The sequence below is a fragment of the Mesocricetus auratus genome, unplaced genomic scaffold, assembly GCF_017639785.1.
Source record: "Mesocricetus auratus isolate SY011 unplaced genomic scaffold, BCM_Maur_2.0 Super-Scaffold_100013, whole genome shotgun sequence".
In the NCBI taxonomy this organism is placed as follows: domain Eukaryota; kingdom Metazoa; phylum Chordata; class Mammalia; order Rodentia; family Cricetidae; genus Mesocricetus; species Mesocricetus auratus.
Window position 1 is genome coordinate 12,760,995 of NW_024429196.1, and position 21,657 is coordinate 12,782,651.

The 21,657-nt window shown below is 37.0% G+C and overlaps 1 protein-coding gene across 1 annotated transcript in view; it reads right to left on the reverse strand.

Moving 5' to 3' along the window:
* Gpr158 (G protein-coupled receptor 158) overlaps positions 1–21,657 on the reverse strand; it is a 345,101-nt gene that overhangs the window by 151,935 nt on the left and 171,509 nt on the right. The window contains exon 4 of the mRNA XM_005082690.4: positions 9,235–9,458. Within this exon, the coding sequence (XP_005082747.1) occupies positions 9,235–9,458 (224 nt within the window). The remainder of the gene's footprint in view (positions 1–9,234; positions 9,459–21,657) is intronic.

Below are 21,657 nucleotides of genomic sequence, written 5' to 3' on the forward strand. Positions count from 1 at the left end.
CCTACCTCCTTTTGGTCTGACCACAGCTGTCTCTGTGGGTTTCCCTGTTGGGATATTGACCCCCTTGCTTGAGCCATTAATTACAAGTTTAAAGCTATCCTCTGTTTTGATAGTCCATGTAGCCACAGAAAGTTAAATTTATTGTTATCGCTATGTTATAGAGGAAGAAATTGAGATTTCTTTTTTTTTTTTTTTTTTTTTTTTGGTTTTTACGAGACAGGGTTTCTCTGTATTGTTTTGGAGGCTGTCGGTCCAGCCCAGCCTCGAACTCACAGAGATCCGCCTGCCTCTGCCTCCCGAGTGCTGGGATTAAAGGCATGCGCCACCACCGCCCGGCGAGATTTCTTTTTAAAGATGAATGTGGTAAATTAAATATATATTGTGTGACAAGCTGGAGAAGAGCACTTACTGTTCTTACAGAGGACCTGAGTTCAGTTCCCAGAATCCACACTGAATAGCTCACAACTGCCTGTAACTCCAGCTTCAGTGGATTTGATGCCCTCTTCTGGCTTCTTCAGGCAACTTTACACATATGCACATACTCTCACTCATACTGCATACACATAATTAAAAGTGAAAACCTTTAAAAGGTAGTTATTGTTTAACAGTTAAGGCAAAACAACTAGAGTCTATGAACTTAATTACTTTTTCTAATGCCTTGTCAAGGCTTCAACAAGCTTTACAGCTTGTGTGTGTGTGTGTGTGTGTGTGTGTGTGTGCGTGTTGTGCATGTATTATACATTTCCTTACATTCCTATTCCTTTCTTTATTTGATTGTGAATGTCTTATGAGCAAGCTAGCATCTAAATCATTTTTGTAAACTTATTTGGATATTCATGGATATATAACTAATTTTAATTTCTGAATATGCACATGTATTCCTTTATAATTCTACAGTCTTTTATTTACAAAATGCTTAATAAGCCTTAAAAATGAAGAAGCCCCTAGGAATTTGTAAATACTACGAATGATTTATCTCTCACAATGTATTTCATCTAACAAGCAGTTTCGTATATTAGTGCATTAAATTTTAAAAAGCTATTTTTAGCATACTTAATAAGCAACTGGCTTTATAAATAAACATTAATAAGTACAAATGTCTCAAGAGAACCTGATAATGGAGCCTTGGTAATCACTAGGAATTTTATATATCTCTTAAGGCATATACAAACATGTTATAATCACTTTATTTGCTCTTTATAATTCATAATTAGTATTGCAGCCACAAGATAGAGTATGCGGTTATTTCAATGATATTTTTAAAGAATCAGACAAAGAAGAAGATCCTTTGGATAAGCTATTCTGCTCTACCCTTCTCATAATGTTTACCATACCACCACTCTGACATACACATACACATAAACATACACAAATGCACAAGCTATTTTACCTTCTTCCTTTTGGGTTAAATCATGAAGCATGCACCACGAATGAATTGAGCCAAAGAATGTGGGTCATACCAAGGAAAGACTTGATTTGTTTAGCTCCTTAGTATGTACATAAATCCTCACTTAAAATGCCTGTAAGAATTCCAGGGCTCCAAGTCATTCTCTGTCAAATTACATAGAAACTGGATGTAAACTCACACCAGGACATTTATGTTTTCAGGAACAGACGAAATGAGCAAAACAGAATTCATGTAATCACATTCCAAATGGGACCAAGGCTGGTTGTGTCTATTTTTTTAATTTAAATCAAATTTCTTTATAAGTATATGAGTGACAGTATACATGTTGACTGAGTTATGAAGAGGCAGAGTGGGCTATAACTCAAACAGGTGAATACAAATCCCAGCTTCTCCAAGTTTGGACCAACTTCTTGGTTGTTCACACTTAGGTTTATCTAAATAGGAATTGAGAATGATTCCTCACTTAAAATGACTGTAAGAATTCCAGGGCTCCAAGTCATTCGCTGTCAAATTACATCATTTAATTTTATCACACCCTGATTTGGTCTTCTGGACTGCATTTATCGCCAGCCCCACACAAACGCCTTAGTGTAAAGATCTCGCTCGCCCTGATTATTACTGTATTCCCAATATGGGTAATCTTAAGCCCTCAGTAGATGCTCAGAGGATAAATAATGAATGGAAATAAGGAACAGGATAGCAGCCATGGGGTTTTGTGACAGAAATAAGAGAAAGGGATAAGACTGAACACTAGGCTGTGCTAAAGACTGGTATCTAGGATGTGGCCTGCCTACAATGACCATCAGTGTCAGGAGGTCATGATGGAATGCTGCAGTAGAACCATTTCCCTCAGTCTGTTTGACAGGATGAGAGGTCACATTAAGTACATTGATTGTGTTGTGTGTGTGTGAATACATTTGGAAATATTTATGCAAATATATGATTTTAGGACAGATTTATAGTAGTTTACTGAAAATACTATGAATTCCTAAGTGACACCAAATTTCAGCTAAATATTCTAAAATTTCTACAACTGTCACCAGTGATGGAAATCCTAGCTCCTAATATCATCACCAACTCCGAAAATTGTGTTCATAAAAAGTGCAATTCAGCTGGGCGTTGGTGGCACATGCCTTTAATCCCAGCACTTGGGAGACAGAGGCAGGCAAATCTCTATGAGTTCAAGACCAGCCTGGTCTAAAGGAGCTAGTTCCAGGACAGCCTCCAAAGCCACAGAGAAACACAATCTGAAAAGAACAAAAAAAGGTGCAATTCTTTCAGTGAATATCAATAACTACTTATGAAAATAAGAATATATTTTTTGTATTTTATTCTTATATATTCTTAATACTTTCTGGAGAAGGTTTTTCTTTTCTTCTTAAACCTAAAAGGTGTTTTGGTTTGATTTGTTTGTGTAACATGATAAATAAAAGACACAGAGACCAAAATTGGGGTAAAAAGCTTCAAGTTGAAGATCAGAAAAGCAAAACAGCCAGGCACTGTCTCTACCTCAGACTGAAAAGCAATCCTGGCTCCACAAAACCCCAGACTGCAATCCCAGATGGCTATACCCTCCTCAACATGGCTGGAGACTCCTGAGGCTGACTACTGAAGACCTTGCTCCTACCTTTTATACCTCTCTAGTGCTGGGATTAACAGTGTGAGCTCTGTTACTCTTTTAGACTGATTTGATCTCAAGAAGCCCCGGGTGACCTTGAACTCAGAGCGATCCATCTGCCTTTGTCTCCTGTGTCCTGGGATTAAAGCTACCACTACCTGCCTGATCTCTATAGCTTGAGGCTGACTTTGCTTTTTAAATTCTCAGGCAAGCTTTAATAAATCATAAATAATATACCACCACATGTTTGGGAGAATATTTTTAGGTTAAGGTTACTAATCCTTTATTGTTAGATATAGTTCAGATAATTTTTCTAACTTCTCTTTTAACTGTTTGTATATTGTGTATACTTAAAGACCCCGGTCAGTACTAAACACAGCTTTAGGGAAAGGTTAGTTAGAAATGCTTCCACGTGAACCTCTGCACTGGAGCTGTGGGACTAAGTTCCACCGAGAACTCACAAAGTATTTCTTGTTGATAAAATCCACCAGGATACACATTGTGAGCAGGGATGGAAACTGTGGTTTCTGAGGACAGTGGTGACAGTCATCCCACAATGTAAAGGTATCTCATGTGACCACATTGCTTAGAGTAGTTAGAAAGGTAGTTTCAGACATTTCACAGCAACTAAGTGATATCTCTGTCTCTCCTTATTTTATAAAGATAGGTGATGGAACATCAAAAATCAGTTAACATGTTATATTAAACACTTCAATTTCCAAACCAAAAAAGTGGCGTCATTATCAATTCCCATGTCAATTTATTTCTAAGTTAAGAAAGAACTTTTATAGGAAGAGGGAAGTGTCAACCACAGTACACTCACTTTTTAAACCTCCCCATTTCTCTCTCTGTTGTACTAAAATAAGAGCATGTTGAGACTGGCAGAGTTAAGTCTAAGCCACCCGTCCTTCCAGTGTGTCTTCTGCTTTAATCTCTGCTTAGTAAATCCTACGCACACTTGACATTACTAAGCTGTAACCAACCATACTCTCTGTGTGGAATATCTAATAGGAAAATATGTTACTTGTCACAATGTTTGGTAAAAATGAAGAAGAAATAATTCAATAATATTTAAAATTAAGATCTCTTTATAAAAACTGTTGTAATATTGCCATTGCTTTATTGGAATTCACTATTTTCAAAATCGCTCATGTTTTACTGGAACATTGAATCTTTAGGCAAAGATAGAGGCACATGTGTGTGAATTGTTTCCCAAGTGCTTCTGGAAAGTTAGTTCATTAACTCTTTAGGAGCCTAGCCTGTAAGCCTCATCTAGGAGCAGACTAAAATCGAAGTTGTGTCTAAATAAAAAAGATGTTAGAATACTTGTTGACCACTGATTGTTAGTTATTTGATAGAGAATTCTGAGAGCTGTTCTTTTGAATTTGGAAAAGGTTAATCTTATTCAAATGAATGTACTTGTAACCAGACTGAAGTACCTGTCTAGTCTAGTCTCTGAACCATCTTAGGTCTCTTACTGTGAGTACTTACTGATTCCGTCGAGAGCAGAACTATTACCATTGCAGTGATTTTGCCTGTGCTGGGTTTGATACAGCTAACATTTCCCTATGTTTTGACTTGTCAGTGTGGTCATTTCTGTTTGTTCACAAAAGTGGTTCATTCTAAGTAAGAGAGGCTCAAGCTCTAAGATGCTCTGTGTCTAGTAGTTCTAAATGAAATTGCAAATACACACTGCCAGCAATTAAGACATGTTATGCCATGTTTGGTATGAACTGCAGAGGTATTGGGGAACAAACTGAGGAGCTTCTGTAACCAGGCATCCCATCTGTCCCTCAGTGTAGCTCCTGTAGATGGAACAGTGTGTTTCTCTTAGGGTGTGTGTCTCTTGGTAGATCCCTCACTATTCATTACTGTTATGGTTTGAATATGAAGTATCCCCCCACAGGTTTGGATTTCGACCACTGAGCATTCAGCTAAAGGACTACTCAGAGGCCATGACTCCTTTATGAAAAGGAGATTATGGAGGTGAGTCATTGGGGCAGCCCCATGAAGGTTATGCTGACCTTAGTTCTGGTATATCTCTCCATTTCCTGGTCTGCCATTATATTGAACACATACCAGCATCATGGTCTCTTCTCCACTATGACAGGCTGCCTCATCTGAAACTGTGACCCACGGCCACATTTGTTCTCCGCTAAAATGTTCTGTCAGGTGTTTTAGCAAGTGAGGAAAAAAGTTTAACACAGGCTAAGCATTGAAGAGAAATGTGCTGCAGCACTGTGGAGCACTGCTAAAGTCTGTGTGACTGAGCTGTGCTCAGACACTTACACTTTAACACTGTTAAGGTAAATGAGCAGAAAGGACTGTGGAGATCACTATTCTGCTCGATGGAAGGATGCGGCCATTTTTTATATTTTATGACCTGTCTATATGATGATCCACAGAAGAGACCTTATTCAAGGAGGCAATCAGCATGGGAACCAGTGTGCAGCTCAAGTGTGTGCTCAGAGTCTTGGTTGGTTTGTAGTTTGGGGCATGCTGTATCATAATCATTCCATTAGTGCTGCTGCTAGAATATTCCCTGTTGTCTCTGACTTTTCTTTCTTCTTTTTCTTAATGATTCCTTTTTATGTGCATTGGTGTTTTGCTTGCATGTATGTCTGTGAGAGGGTGTCTGATCCCCTGGAACTGGAGTTACAGACTGTTGTGAGCTGCCATGTGAGTGCTGGGAATTGAACCCAGGTCCTCTGAAAGAGTAGCCGGGGCTCTTAACCTCTGATCAATCTCTCCAGCTCAGTGTCTCTACCTTTTCAACAATGGGTTGAAGCCATAACTCTGACCTCAAAGAATCTAATTCCTATCTTAACCTCACCAGTTACTTTCACTAATATTCTTATTCTAATATTAACATGACCATATTCTATTCATTTCCTGAAAGTGTTTATGCCATTGGCTGGAACATGATAAAGTACAAATATATAAATTTCCCAACCCAGCTGTACTAACTTGGGGTGCTTGTACATTTAATATCTCTTTTCAGAAAGAGGCCATGTAGAAGTAGATATATAGTAATGGTTTTGGAATCAATTAGCATGTGAATGACCATTAACCTCAGGTATGTGCTTAAGAGCCAGGACTGCACCTTCCAAATCCTTATTCTTTTCAACTATTTAAATGTCACATGTAGACCCACAGGTAAGAAACACACATTAATTTCTAATCTTGCAAATACCTTGTAAATGTAATAATGAAAGATCGGTACCTAGTTAAGGCTAATTCTACAAGAAATGATGAATTGTCTCATCACTGGTTCTGGAGATGGGTTATATATAAACGCCTTTAAAACTCTGGAATCTTGTACCACTCTGAAAGAAGCCCTGATTCCATTAGTGGTCCCTCCCCATTCTTCTTTTTTGGTAGCCTCTGTTAACTACTAATCTACTTCTGGGGTCAATGAATTTGCTTATTGTGAGAATTTCTGATGAATGGAATCATACAACATAATGTCTTTTGCAGTTGTTTTCATACTTGGCATCTTCAAGTTCATTCATATCACTCCATGTATTGATATACAATCCTTTTCATTGATAAATGGCATTCTATTATACAGAAATATCATATCTTAATTATTCGTATTTATTAATTGATGGGTGTCTGGGTGGATTTCACCATTTAGCTGTTGGGGATGACACTTTTTTGTGGATGACACTTTTATGAACATTTATTTACATTTCTGTGTAGACATGTATTAGGAATACAAAAGAGTCATATTGCACAATATTTTAAACTTTGTGCAGATTACCAAGATGCTTCTCAATCTGGGCACACTTTTACATCTGCGGTAGAAATAAATGGGATGTTTTCAATTTCTCTATATTCTTGTCACTTTTTAATAAAATTTTAAAAATATTTCAGCTACATTAGTGGGTATTATAGACTTGATTTGTATTTTTCTAATAAATAATATTATTGAACATCTCATGTGGTCATTGGATTGTCATACATCTTTTTTGAAGAAATGTCTATTCAGATATTTTCTCCATTTTAAAGTTTATTTTATTTTTATTGTTAATTTATGAGAACTGCTTACATATTTTGTAATAGTTTTCTGCTATTCTATGGGTTGTTTATTTTTATGGCCCAAAGTGTCAACTTTCATCACTTTGTTATTCTATATTTGTGGGATTTATGCCATATCTTTAAAAAGTTTAGCAACCCAAAGACATGAAGATCTCTACTTAGGTTTCCATCTAAGAAAATACTCTTAGTTATGTATCACTCTTCCATTTAAGTCTATGTTACACTTTGGATCAATGTTTGGGGTTTAATGCATTGTATCAGCCCCACTTCAAATAGGAGGAAAACAGTCAAAGAGAGACTGAGATGGAATTTAATTTTAAATTATATGACTGACAATTGCCATGCTACATCTATATTACAACTGGATTTTTCTCTTTTGTCAAAATAGATGAAATTGGTAAAATGGTATATTTTTTCTTTTAATTGTCAGGAATAGAAAATACAATGAGAAATAACTAAGTGAAGTGCTAGTGTTGCCCCATAGGGTTTCCTTACTATGTAAAGTAATGTTGGCAAGACACACAAAATGTCTACAGAATAATTCCAAAGTTCACATTCTATACATATGGAGTCTCTATACTAGAAATGTATTATTTCTATTATAGCTAATCCAGTTTGGTGAGAGAAATCACTAGCAGAAATATCACCAAACATTTCCTTTCTTCAATATAAAAGATCTGTGTTCCTTGCTTTGATGAACTTAAGCCCATTTCATTATGTCTCATTCTAGGAGAACTGATTTCAAAAGGTAAACATCTTCAAACTAGATAACATACAAGAAGTTTCTTCAAAATTTTATGTAGATGACAGTCCTGAAAAAAAAGGGGGCGGGATTTCTGGTCAGCTGCTATCCATTTCATCTGAAAGTCTAGGGAGATCTAAAAGGTTAATAACTGTGTGAAATAACATTAACATAGATTAAGACATTCGTCCAGCCAGAACTATCTATAGGAAACTTCTCAGTATCCAATGATGCAGTCTACCCACATTTACTGCTGACTTATTTAACACAGTAGTCATTAATGTTTAAAATCAATTAAAATTCATAAAGAACTATGGCATCCACTGTGTAATGAATTTATTCCATTAGCAAGATTTCAGAGCAGTTTGTTAACTAGGCCTTTTGATTCTGACTCTGCTACTGACTTGCTTTTTAAAAATATTATCTGGTAACCTATTAGTCTACTACTTTCCTACACATAAAATTAACATAGTTTTTTTTCAAGAGAAGGATGAATACTAGTAAAATGGAAGCAAATTGCATGTTTGCCTTTTCTTGCTGACTCAAAGCTTGATTGAAACTGTGTTATCTGCTATTGAAAGTAACTAACAGCATCTATACCATTAGCACAATGGATACAATTTATTAGAATCTTAACTGTGCCTTAAAAATAGTAACTAATGGCTTCCTAGAAGACATTATCCAAAAAGGATTCTTTTATTTTATAATTTCTAGTGGAGACACATATTTTCAGAAATCTCTATAATCTACAACAATGTGAACAATTTTGTCAAGATAAAGAGGTTCCTTGAATTCAAGAATGGTGGAAACTTACTGTCTTTTCTAGTGTCACAAGGAACTTGCTGTAAAGCAGCAGAGTCAAACATTCTAACACAATGCTTGCTTCATGTGACTGATTTCTGGCCACTGGGGAAAGCTCCCCAGAAAACTCTGCCCTGGGTGTTTTAGCATTTCTATCATCCCCAGACAGTAATCAAGACCACTCATGAATAGTTATTTTCTGGAGTATAATGTGCTAAAAATAAATAGGTGGATTCTTTGAACCTTTCAATATTACTAAGAGAAATAATGCAAAATGAAAACACAACCGGGTTTTCTAGATATGAAAAAATAAGACACACTGGATGGAGGTAAAACAAAGACCTCTGGTCACCAAGGAATGTGCTAAGGAGAATCCTTCAGAGTAGTGTAGCGCTAGAGCTTCAGGCTAAATAGAAAGTACCTTAAACACAAAATATCATCTACCCTTCTTTCCTTGGGAAGCTAATGGATTTGGTTTTCACACTCTTACCCAATCACATTATAGCAAAACAAAATGTCTACTTATTAGAACAGTAGCAGGGATTTGGATATTCAATTTCCTTAGAGAGAGAGGCAATTATTGTTAGTCTAAAGAAAGGCCTTGACCAGGATACCTGAGTTTACCTTTGCTTTGCGAAAGTGGTAGACCACCAGCATGCTGACAAAGTCCAGCAGCATACACAGGGCTTGGAAGGAGATGATAGCGAGCCGAAGATACTTGTCCTCCTGGACAAAGCATGGGCGGTCATCAGCGCAGAAGGGACAGCCTTCTCTGCAGGGCAGGCAGACATGGGCTTCTTCCGACCCATCTTTTGTGCTTCCTGAAAAGTGGTGATCTGGACCCCTTCCTGAAAGTCCCAAATAAAACCACAATGTCATGTGAGCCTCCAAGATAAGTAAAGTAGAAAAAAGCTAGGCCCTCTTCATTCCCTTTTCTGCTGAGTATAGACCTTTCATCAAACCCTCTGCTAAGAGCTAGAGCTACTTTGCTTTTGGACTCAAAATTTTTGATTCCTTTGATTTTAAACTTGTCATTCAGAGTAATTGAGAAAAAATAGCAAAAATGGAAACAAATGCCTCAGGGAATAGTCTGCTGAGTCTTTGATATCATCATCTTCCACACATAGCTGATGAAACGCCCTAAAGCACAGGTCATACTCCAGACACACTTGTTAGAGAAACAACAGGAAAATGGATATGTTTAATGTACCAAGTAAATGTACTCATTGTTGTTGGAACTTCTTGACCTGGATGACACAGAGTCCAAAATGAGACTGTCATCATTCCTTAATTCAGCAGGGATTTCATCTACCAAGTTCATTCAGACCAAATTACATAAACTGTTACTTAAACAACAGTTGTTCAGTGTGTAATTGCTTAGCAATGCTGCATCCTTTAGAATAAATTCATACAACCTATCATTTAATCCCCACTTGACACAACATGAGACATCTCTGTGCTGTTGGGCTACTGCTCCTATTGATCATATGATTAATTCTAGAATTGTCTGGCTCACTTATCAAGCTTATATTAACCCTGGAGCCTAGTATTCAGAGTACCAATTGTTAACTATAGCAATAGACACTGAAAAAAACTATATTAACCTATGAACTCAACATTAGAGGCAAAAGTAAATAGCTGGTTTATTAGGTAACATGGCCTTGATTAAATTAGGAATTAAGAAAGGGGTTTTGTTGGTGTTAGTGTTGTTATTGCTAACTTTTAGTAACAAAATTTAATGGAAACTTCTTATGTATCTCAGCTCATGTAAATGGTTCATAGTTTTTCAAAGTGTATCTGTCTGTTTTCCTCCCTCAGTAAATGCAACAACAAAAACATAAATGAATATTATTTGATGATTCTGTTGCTAGTAATCACTCTGGGAGCTGCAAGCTGGCTCAGTAGGATAAAGTGCTTGACAAGTAAGCCTGGTGCTGTGAGTTCAATCCCATAGGGGAAGAAGAGAACTGACTCCTGGAAGTTGTCTTCTGACCATCATATGTTCACCATGGCACACATACACCTGCATTCATACACACACATACACACAAAAACAATAAGTAAATAATAAAATAAATAATAGCTAGCACTCTGTAAGTATAGTGTAAAAATATATGGATTCAGCATCTGATTTAAGCAGACTGGTTTCCTATTCTTAGATAAACTTATTAGATACCTCAGCTGGCCAGTTCTGGTCTTAGATACTTATTGATGAAATACAAATGACCTTAGGGATTAACTTAAATGATTTATATAAAGCACAATTACCAGTTTTCTCATCTTCTCCATACATGATAAATGCTAAAACATGGAAATTAGAAGGAAGGTATGCAAGGCCTGAGTAGGAATGGTAAGTTACATTTTCACATGGCTCAATTTGAGACTCAACTCATTGTCCAGGATACAGGATGACACAAAAACTGAGAAATAATGCAGTATAAAAGTGTAAAAGCTTGTTTGTGTTTGTCCTACTTTCTTTCCTGTAACTGTGATAAAATAACAAACGTGACTTAAAGGAGAAATGGTTTATTTTGGATCACACTTCCAGGTTAGAGTCCACTGTTGTGGGCAAGAACTTAAATCATCTTGTCACATCCAGTCATGAACAATGAGAAATGAATGCACCCATGTTTGCTGCTTAGCTAGTTTTCCCTAGTCCTCTATAGTTCAGAGCCCTAAATCAGTGAATGGTCCCACCTACTTTCAGGCATGGGCATCACACATCAATCAAGACAATCAAGATAATCCCATATAGATGAACCGGATCTAGACAAACTCTCATTGAGAATCCCTTCCTAGTGACTCTAGACTGTGTCAAGCCAACAATTACATTAACCCTAACAGTGGTAGAGAAGAAATTATGGAAAGCTCTGGTAGTAGATTGAGAAATTTGAAGAGAGAGGAAAGCCCTTGACAAGGAAAGCATTTAAAGTACCATAACTGAAAACTAAAATCTACTAAAAATGAAGTCAGTATTTTGAAGTATAATGGCCTATGAAATAGTACCATAACTAAGAATTTTAATCTTGAACAACCTTCAAGATGACACCTTTAGAACTAGTGCAGATTGAAAATAGGCTAGCAAGGCTAAATACATGATAATAGAGGATATTATTTCAGTAGAACTCTGTTGAACAAAGTAAGTAAAGCTAATTTTCAATAGGAAAATAAGAATGATATGAAATGGACTTTGATTCTGTGTTGTTCTCTTTGACATCAGCAAGATTTTGTTATAATTGGCGTCAGAAAAAGAGCCTCTGGAAGTTTAGGAGAGATGGAGGAAGATGAAAGACTTTCAGACTGACCAGGGAAGCAGATCAGTGCCTTGCTCCACCATCATGAGGAAACTTCTTTCTGTAGCAGATGGGAACAAAGACAAGACCCACAGCCAGGTAATATGAAGAAAGTAATAATAGGAGAGTGGGAGACCTTAGAAAACTCATCCCTAAATTGGGACATCTCGATAAATTCCCTTTCCTCAGGGTCCAGGGAACCTTGGAGGCAGAAAGAACATAAGAGCCAAAGGGGAAGACACCAAGGAAACAAGGTCCCATAAGCCAAAAGGATCAAAGCACATATGAACTCACGGAGATAAGGAAGCATCAGGGCCCGCACAGTTCTGTACCAGATGGAGTCCTAGAACTGAGAGAAGTGGACACATGAGCCTACTCCTACCTCAGAAGCTATCTACAATTGATAACCACATGCAAATGAAAATTTAATTTTCTCCAAAGGAGTCTCACTGGTGAAGCAAAGCACTCCAGAATGGGCTGCATGCCCGGAGTAAATGGCCAAAGGAAAACAAACTCAACAGAATCTTTACAGGTTCCTTGTCTAATGTCATGTCAGGGCTTTCTTTTTAAATTTTATATTTTTATTTATTTACAAATATTTACCTCTTTCTACCCTACCCATCTTTTCAGTATATATTATGGCTTCTAGTTTAGTGTCTGTATGGGATTTTTGAGTGTGCAAACAAGTGAGTCTCTGCATCTGTATCTGTTTCTTGTGCCTTTTCTTGGATCTTTTCCTCCTTATTTTGTCCTGGTAGATGTATTGGGTTTTGTTTTATCATATTACATATCATGCCATATCAATTATTATCCCTTAGATGCTTATCTGTGTTCTAATGGGACAGATAGGAGATGGATCCAGGTGGGAGGGAAGGTGAGAAGGAAATGGGAAGAGTAGAGGGAAGAGGAATGGAAACAATGACACATTATGTTAGAAAAAATATTTACAAAAAGGAAAAGGAGATTTACAACAAGGAAGAATTTCAAAGTCAGGGTAGAGCACAACCAAGAACATAGTTGAATAAATCAGCTCTGGAAATACTTTACATCTCTTCTAACAGAGAAAACTCAACATGAACTAAAGAGTTTCAAATTTTATTTGTTTTGTAGAGATATTTACAAAAAGTTAAAACATTTTAAAGTAAAGAAAAAAGTAAATATATGAACCAATCTCATAAAGTCTTTATATCTCACAAAGCACATGTGTGTTGAAAATTGAGAACAAGTATGTATATATATGCATATATGTGTATGTATATATGCATATATGTGTATGTATATATGTTTTATTACTCAAAATATAGAAATAAAAAGTACATACACAAAGTCTAGCATTTTATGCAATTAGAACAGTCATTTTGAAGCTGTGGTGCTTCAGAATAAAAAGAACAATGAAATATATATATATGGGTGTGTGTGTACAAATTTTCATAATCCATTCATCTAACAATGAACAACTATGTTGATCCCAATTCCTTGCTATAATGAATCCAACATCAGCAACTATGGAGGTGCAAATGTTCCTATTGTAGGGTATGACGTTCTCTGTATATGTACCCAATATTGAAATAGCTAGGTCATATGGTAGCTCTATTTTTAGTTTTTGAGAAATTTCCAGACTGATTTCCATAATGACTCTATTAATATGCACCACAACCAACAGCAAATAAGAGTTCTTTTCTTTTCGTATCCCTTCCAACACTTGTTATCAGATTTCTTGATGATAGTCATTCTGACTGGGGTGAGGTGGCATCTCTTAATTTTCCCAGACAGCTAAGAATATTGAACGCTTTTTAAAATAGTTACTGTTTTTTTAATTTGAAAACTGTCAATTCAGTTTGTCTGTTTTTTGATTGGCAGTTTTTATTCCCTTAGTGTTGAATTTGTACAATTCTTTGTTAATCCTGAATATCAGCCCCTTATCTGAAGTGTAGCTGGTGAAGATTTTTGCCTCATTCCCCAGGCTTTCTGTGTGCTCTTCTGAGTGTTTCTTTTGCTGGACACAAATGTTTTACTTCCATGTAGGCCCATCTGTTAGTTCCTGTGTTCCTGGTGCTCTGTTCAAAAAGTTCTTGACTACCCCAATATCTCAAAGCGTATATTTTATGTTTTCTTCTAAAAGATTCAGTGCTATAGGCTTTTAATTGGAATCATTGGTGAATTTGGAATTGACTTTTATACAAGGCAAAAGAAGAATCTAATTTCATTCTCCAAAAGTAGAAATCCAGTTTTGCCAGCAGGCTATCTTTTTCCAATGTATGTTTTTGTCCCTTTTGACAAAACTTAGGTGGGTGGGAGAAGTCATGTGACTTCTTCAGGAAAGAAGGCCTGAGAATATCACAAATGTTTCTATTTGGGGCAAGACCCTGAAGACCCTGACCCACTTGGCAAGAACGTGGGGACAGTTTGCTGACTGATTCTGGGCATGGCCATGGAGTATGTGTGCTGTGTGCTCTCATTGCTTTCGCTATGCTAGGCATGCTGCTGCCCTGAACACAATACAGCACATCATGAACAAGCCTACAATCAATATTGTATTAAATTAAGACAAACTAAGAGCACTTCAATTAAAATAAAATACTAGGCAAGGATTCCTACTCTCCCCTCTTTTATTCAATATAGTTCTTGAAGTATTAGCTACGCCAACTAGACAATAGAAAGACGTAAATGGAATAAAAATAGGAAAGGAAGAAATTAAACTATCTCTACTTACAGACAATGAAATTCTTTACTTGAAAGGCACTACTTGATTCTATCAGAAAACTCTTGGAATTAATAAACACTTACAGTAAAGTAGTAGAGTTCAAGATAAATGTAAAAACAGTAGCCATAATTTATATCAGTATTGTACTCTTAAGAGAAAGAGATTTGGAAAAAATATCCCATGCAAAATAGCTACAAAAATTAAGTATTTAGGAATATATATAACTGAGAAGTGAAAGACTCCTATAGTGGAAAGTTCAAGATATTGACAAAGGAAATCACAGACAAGATTAGACAATTGAAAGATATTCCATGCTCCTGGAGCATAATTTAAATAGCTATGTGTTTTCTATCTTTAAATTTATTTATATTGTATAAAGACAGTTTTAAGGCAGAAATCAGGAACAATTAAAGCATCAATATGATGCAGCATGATTTATTGGTCTACTTGAAAAATCAACATGTGATAGTATGACCTACCATAGAAGTTTAATGTAGGTGTTGTGCTTTTCTGTAACAGAATATCATAGGAACATGTGGAGAGGGCACAATAGTTATAGGAGAATATAGAAGATTGTGCAATGACACTGTTTAAGGCTGATTTCCATGTCATTAAGAAGTGTACTCCAAGGATCTAAGCTGCATCTGAGCTAGAAGCCTCATCTCTGAGCACTGGCTCTCATAGTACCAGAAAATGCCATTAAAGCTATAAGAAGGAAAGCATAAGGTGGTCCTGCCCAGCTGTGATGCCTATGAACCACCATGATGGCCAACATGGCATAATAGCTCTAAGGATGCAGTAGTGGAATATGTATATTCTGGTGGTAACCAACAGCTCTCTGAGTAGACTCAAAGTCTGCCCTAACAAGAGGGAGATCATTCTTGGCACTAGAAACATAGCTAAGCACTTGGGACCAGTGAAGTCATGGATCATGAAGAACCTACAACTACATTTTTACTAAACCAGCATAAATTCCAACTACATTTCAAATATTTACTATTATATCCACAGATGAATGTGGGCCTCACTCTTCTCAAGGAAGCATCTGCTTGCAATAGGCTGAGACCCCTGCATAAAACCACAGCTGATCAGACTGCAGAGAACACATGACAATGGGATGCCCAGCTCCAACTGATATGTCTGTAAGACAGCTTCTGAACTGAAGGCTCACGAATCATAGCAGAAGATGGAGCAGAAAGATTGTAGGTCCTGGAAGAACAGGAAGTTTCTGTGAGACTGAGTCTCCTAGGAACGTCTTTGAAGCTGCATCCACAAAGTCACATCAATATGACTGCCTAAGTAAAAACAACACCATTGGACATGCTGACATGGGAAGGACAAATTTCATGGACCACAAGTCCAGACAAAGCACTGCAGGCAACTTGGAAATACTGAGAGTGGGAGAGATAGTCTTCTGTTCATTCTTTATTTTGCAGATTATAACTCAATTCCTGGAAGCAAGTTATTCTACTTCCCAGGCTGGCCAAAGTACCACATATGTTCTATTTTCTACCTTAGATAAAAATAAAACGATAAAGGATATGTGTATATAGAAATGACAGTAACTAGATACAAGACTAGCGGTGAAACTCCAAGCTACTCTACAATAATAATTTGAACAATAATTATTTGCATTTATCAGATTCATGGATAAGATAAAATGTGTTAGAAAATAAATAACTATGCTTTATTCTTTTGTGTTCAAAAACAATATCAAAACAAGGACAAGGAAGGCAAATAAGGTGATGTCATACAAAATCCTCTTTTACAATTCTCTCAACATCATTTGTTTATCAAAAATCTTTGGGTTAATTCCTGGGTGTATTTTCAAAGGAAATGAAATCAGAAGACAATGAAAATACCAAAAAAAATCATGTTTATTGTGATGCTGCTGAAGTCTAGGAGATCAGTTTAAGTTTCTATCAGCATAATGGATAAATAAAGTGTAGTTTCTATCATATCATATAGATAGTTGAGTATTTTTCATTCATAAAGATGTAATGGGAGATGTCCTTCTGTATATATGTTTCTCTTATTGGTTAATTAAAAAAACACTGTTTGGCCAATAGAAGCAGGAAGATAAGCAGGACTAAGAGATGAGGAGAATTAAACTTCCAGCAACAAAGATGAACTATATAAATCTCAAAAAAATGAAGGAACACAAGGATTACCACAACTAAGAATCTAAGCAATAGTGGAGAGGCTATCTTAAATGTCCTTTCCCTGTAATGAGATTGATGACTACATTAAATGCCACCCTAGAGCCTTTATCCAGTAGCTGATGGAAGCAGAAACAGATCCATAGCTAAGCACTGAGCCAAACTCCTGGAATCCTGTTATAGAGAGGGAGGAGTGATGAGCAAAGGGGTCAAAACCATACTGGGGAAGCCCACAGAAACAGCTGACCTGAGCAAGTGGGAGCACATGGACTACAAGAAGACAGCTGCGGAACCAGCATAGGACTGAACCAGGCACCCTGAATGTGGGTGACAGTTAAGAGACTGGGAAGGCTATGGGGCCTCAGATGGTGGAACCAGTATTTATCTCTAGTACACTAACAGACTTTGGGAGCCCATTCCCCCATAGAGGGATACTCTCTTAGCCTAGATACACTGGGGAGGGCCTAGGCCCTGCTCCAAATGATCTAACAGATTTTGGTGATACCCCCATGGAAAGCACCACTCTCCCTGGGGAGTGGATGGGGGGATGGTGGGGGCATGGGAGGATGGGAGGGAGAGGGAACTGGGATTGACGTGCAAAATATGATTGTTTCTAATTTAAATAAAAAATAAAGTACCAAAAATGGAGTTCATCATAAGCTAGACTTAGAAAGATGCCTGTTACATGTTCTCTTTCATACATGGAGATAATGAAAAGTGATGAAATAGAAGACAGAAACTGGGATCAAAGGCCCAGAGTCAACCAAATAGATGCGCTAGAGACAGAGAATTTAAATAATGAACATGTGTATAGAAACGTCAGAGAAACTTACAAATCTGCACAATAAGTATGAGTTCATTAAAAATATACATGCACATGCACACAAAATCACAAGATTATCTAAGAAACAAATAAAAATAAAGAAAACTAAATATTTTAAAAGTATCTAAGGTCATGCTTTAAATATCCAATGCTTTTTGCAGGGCACAAAGGACAGTTAATCAAATCACATAGTTCCCCAAATTTATCAATTTGTACTATGTTCTCTATCAAGGACAAGGGAATAAACACAGTTTGTTTAAGTCATATGGCTACCAACAATTAATAATGGACTCAATGTTAGACTGTTGGATGGTACTTAAGTTCATGGCCATTGATGTTCTTCATTATGTGAGAACAGAGACCAGAATTTATGCATCCTTCTACACTCAGCACTGGAGGTAATGTTTACACACACTGAACACTCAGTAAATGCTTACTAATAATTAAAGTATTCTCTGTAAAGAGTGAAATAACTGGTCACTCAATATGATATTCTTTGTGTACATCTAAGAATTTATACAGATAATACTTTTCTAGATTCTAGACACAAACTATAAAAATGCATTAAGAATATGTAATTCCAGATGAGGCACTTGGAGGCAAAAATGTGCAAACAATGCCAGTGATGTTTGACTTATAAATCTCAGCTCCTCTAGGTACAGAATGCTAATGTGATGTGCTAAAGCTTAGGCTCACTTGACTATGTGACTTGAAACTTTCAAATAAGATGGATACGCTTAAAGAAAAATGGCACATACTGAGTCTTGAAAAAATATAGAAAAGGATTTTGGGAGTTATCATTACATTTACAGGATATTTGAAGAATATTAAATATTCACCTGTAAACAAGCCTGTCAAAACAAATTGTCAGTGTGTGAACAGTGTGTAACCTATTTGCTAATTTTAACTTTGTTACCTTGACAACAGAACATTAATACATCAATGTATACACTTCATATGAGTGTGTAGGTGTGTGCATGTGTGTGTGTGTATTACTGACACAGACTAAAAATCACACTAATAGGCAAAGCATAACACATTTCTTTAATGGGGTTATTAGTAAGTATCCTGTTCAAAGTGACATTGGCATTGGATATGATACCTAAAGGGTATTCCCCACCCAAAGCCCATGGACATAAAACAGGCCCAAGGCTTTGAGAAAACTGCCCCCGCCATGGAGTTCCAGAAAGCAGCCAACCTCATCACATTACCTGGAGCCCAGATGTGGCAAAGCAACTGTCCAACCAAGCTATTAGCCTGCAGCACAGAATGCAGAAACAGCTGCTTCCTCCCACCCTGCACCTTCAAACAAGTTTATCCTGAAAAGCAGTTTCTGAACCTGGCAAAGCCATACCCTCCCTATCCTCACCCTTGAATATGAAAGCCATTCTCAAATTCCACAATATTTTCTCCTGGACCCTCAGCTACTAAACCAGGTATTGAAGGTGGCAATCTCTCAGACCAAAAGTCTGCTCTTGCTGTTTTAAGGCAAACTTGGTCTATTTTATTTTCTTCTACTGTCTTGATTCTTACAATACCAGGAAAACCATAGAAATAGACACAGCTCAGAAATTGCAAAACGGGAAGAATTTAGCAAGCTATTATCTTCAGAAGGTCCTTTTCAAATTTTAATTATATGTACTTTCTGAAGTTTCCTAAATAAGTATGCAGCATTTCTGTAATAAAAAATGTTTTAATATTATATCTTCTTGGGTCAGGAACCATGCCCACTGGGAAAGCATAAAGTCCTAATTTCATATCTTCAGCACCCACACAGAAGGCAGGCATGGTGGGATATGCCTCTAACTCCAGTGCTGAGAATGTGAGGGGTGGGGTGACACACAGAGATCCCGGGGACTTATTGTTCAAAGTGCCAAGCTCCTGGATCAGTAAGAGACCCAGCATCAAAACATAAGGTGGACGGCACTGGAGGAGAGACAGCCTCACCAGCCTCTATCTTCCACATTTCCATGCACAAGCAAATAGACACCACACCTAAAGCACATAGCACATACACTACACCATACACAGGTCACATATACCACACCCCACTTACAGACACAATCCACATATACATAAATCACACACACACACCATATACACACACCACATACATGCACATATACCACCAGACACTACACATACACTATACCATACACAGATCATATTCACCACACCTCACATACAACACATGCCACATATACATAAATCCCATACACACACATACTACACACACACATTCATGTACACACACATTCATACACACACATTCATACACACACATTCATATACACCACACACACACCACATATACATAAATCACACACACCACACACATGCACACACCACACATACACCATACATATTCTCACACACACCATCCCACACATACCACATATATGTAAATTACACACATATCATACACACACACACACACACACACACCTTTTTATACACAGTAAGTTGACTTTGTCAAGTGGAATTTTGTTCCAAATCACAGAGAACTAGTAAATCTACCACTGCTAAACATCCTTGAAAAACTTCCATCCTCTGGACTGATAATGTTATGAATCTCAGATTTTTTGTTACTTTTAATTGTGTTGTAATTGAGCTTTTACAGAAAAGTTACAAAGTAATTTCATATTTTTAACCTGGAGTCACGAGTTATTTGCATTCTAACATTCTCATTTTATCTTAATAGGAGTTCAAGATGTTATATGTATGATACTTTTTGTGAAGGCTGGATACACTGTGTCTCCATACATAATTTGTGTTCTAATAAGAGGTCCTTACCTATATAAATCCGGGTGCAAGTTCAAAATTAAGAGAATTAAACAGACCTTCTGTAATTATCTTGCATGGTCCATATCAAAATTCTACCATTTGTCAAAACAATACTCTTTGTAGCTGTAGCTACTTCTCTCCATCCAAGATGAAATCCTGGGTGCCATGGGTTCCATTACCACACCTTCAGTCTCTGGTCTGGAACAATGATCAGCACTTCTTTGACCTCTTTAAATTCTAGCTCTTTCTGGATCCCCAAATATTTGACCACACAGGTCATTTTTTACAGAGTGTCCCTCAGCGTGTGGCTGCTTGGTGCTGTCTCATTACTAGGTTAAGATTACTAACCCTGGGTGAGGATGTCATGCAGCCTGGGGTAGGTCTTCCTCAGTGTGTTACCGCAAGAGTCACAGCCCATCAACTGGTGCTAGGACCTGCGGGCTGTTGCTTTGGGAAATTTGTGGCTTATAAGCTTCTGCAATGTATTATATGTTTTACTTTGAAAATCATGCATACTCAAATACCATGGTTTGAGAGAAAGCTAGGCAGTTAAGAGAACTTGTTGCTTTTTACAGAGGACCTGGGTTGACTTATCAGCACCCTCATGGTAGGCACTGCAGTGGATATTAGGAACCTCAGAGGGTATTCAGTATGTATGTAGTACATAATCACACATGCAAACAAAACGCTTATATGTGATAAATAAATCCTTTTAAAAATGTTAAATACCTTGTATCTCATCAAAGTTTTGCTAAATTTGAATTATAAAAGTTTTATTGTAAGATTCTGAATGCTATGTCTTCTTTTTAGAGTCTTATGGTTTTTGTTAAGTCATTATGTATCTTTACATAGAAAGAGAAATCAAACAGGAAACTAGAAAACAAAAATCAAAAATGATTACTGGATCTAAGGGTCACTAAAATATTTGTAAACAAACTTACAGATATTGTCTAACACAATGAGCTGCTATGTAAATTACTGGTAGTTATATATACTTAAGAAACAACTGTTAACATATGTGAATTCCTAAATAGCAGTTTTACTAAAGTACAATAACATAAACAATAAAATAGATGGGAAGAGGACAAAGCAACATACAATTTTAGGCCATGGGCAAGAAGGAAGATGTTTGTAGACTAGAACATTATACCTCAGAACACAGAGTCACAGGACAGGGCAACCTGAAAACACCTGAGACCAGGAGATTTGCTCCTGTGCTGGGAGGTGGAACTGACTCTGGCTCACGGGGACAAACATGGGTAGAAGAGGAGAAGAAAGGGAGAG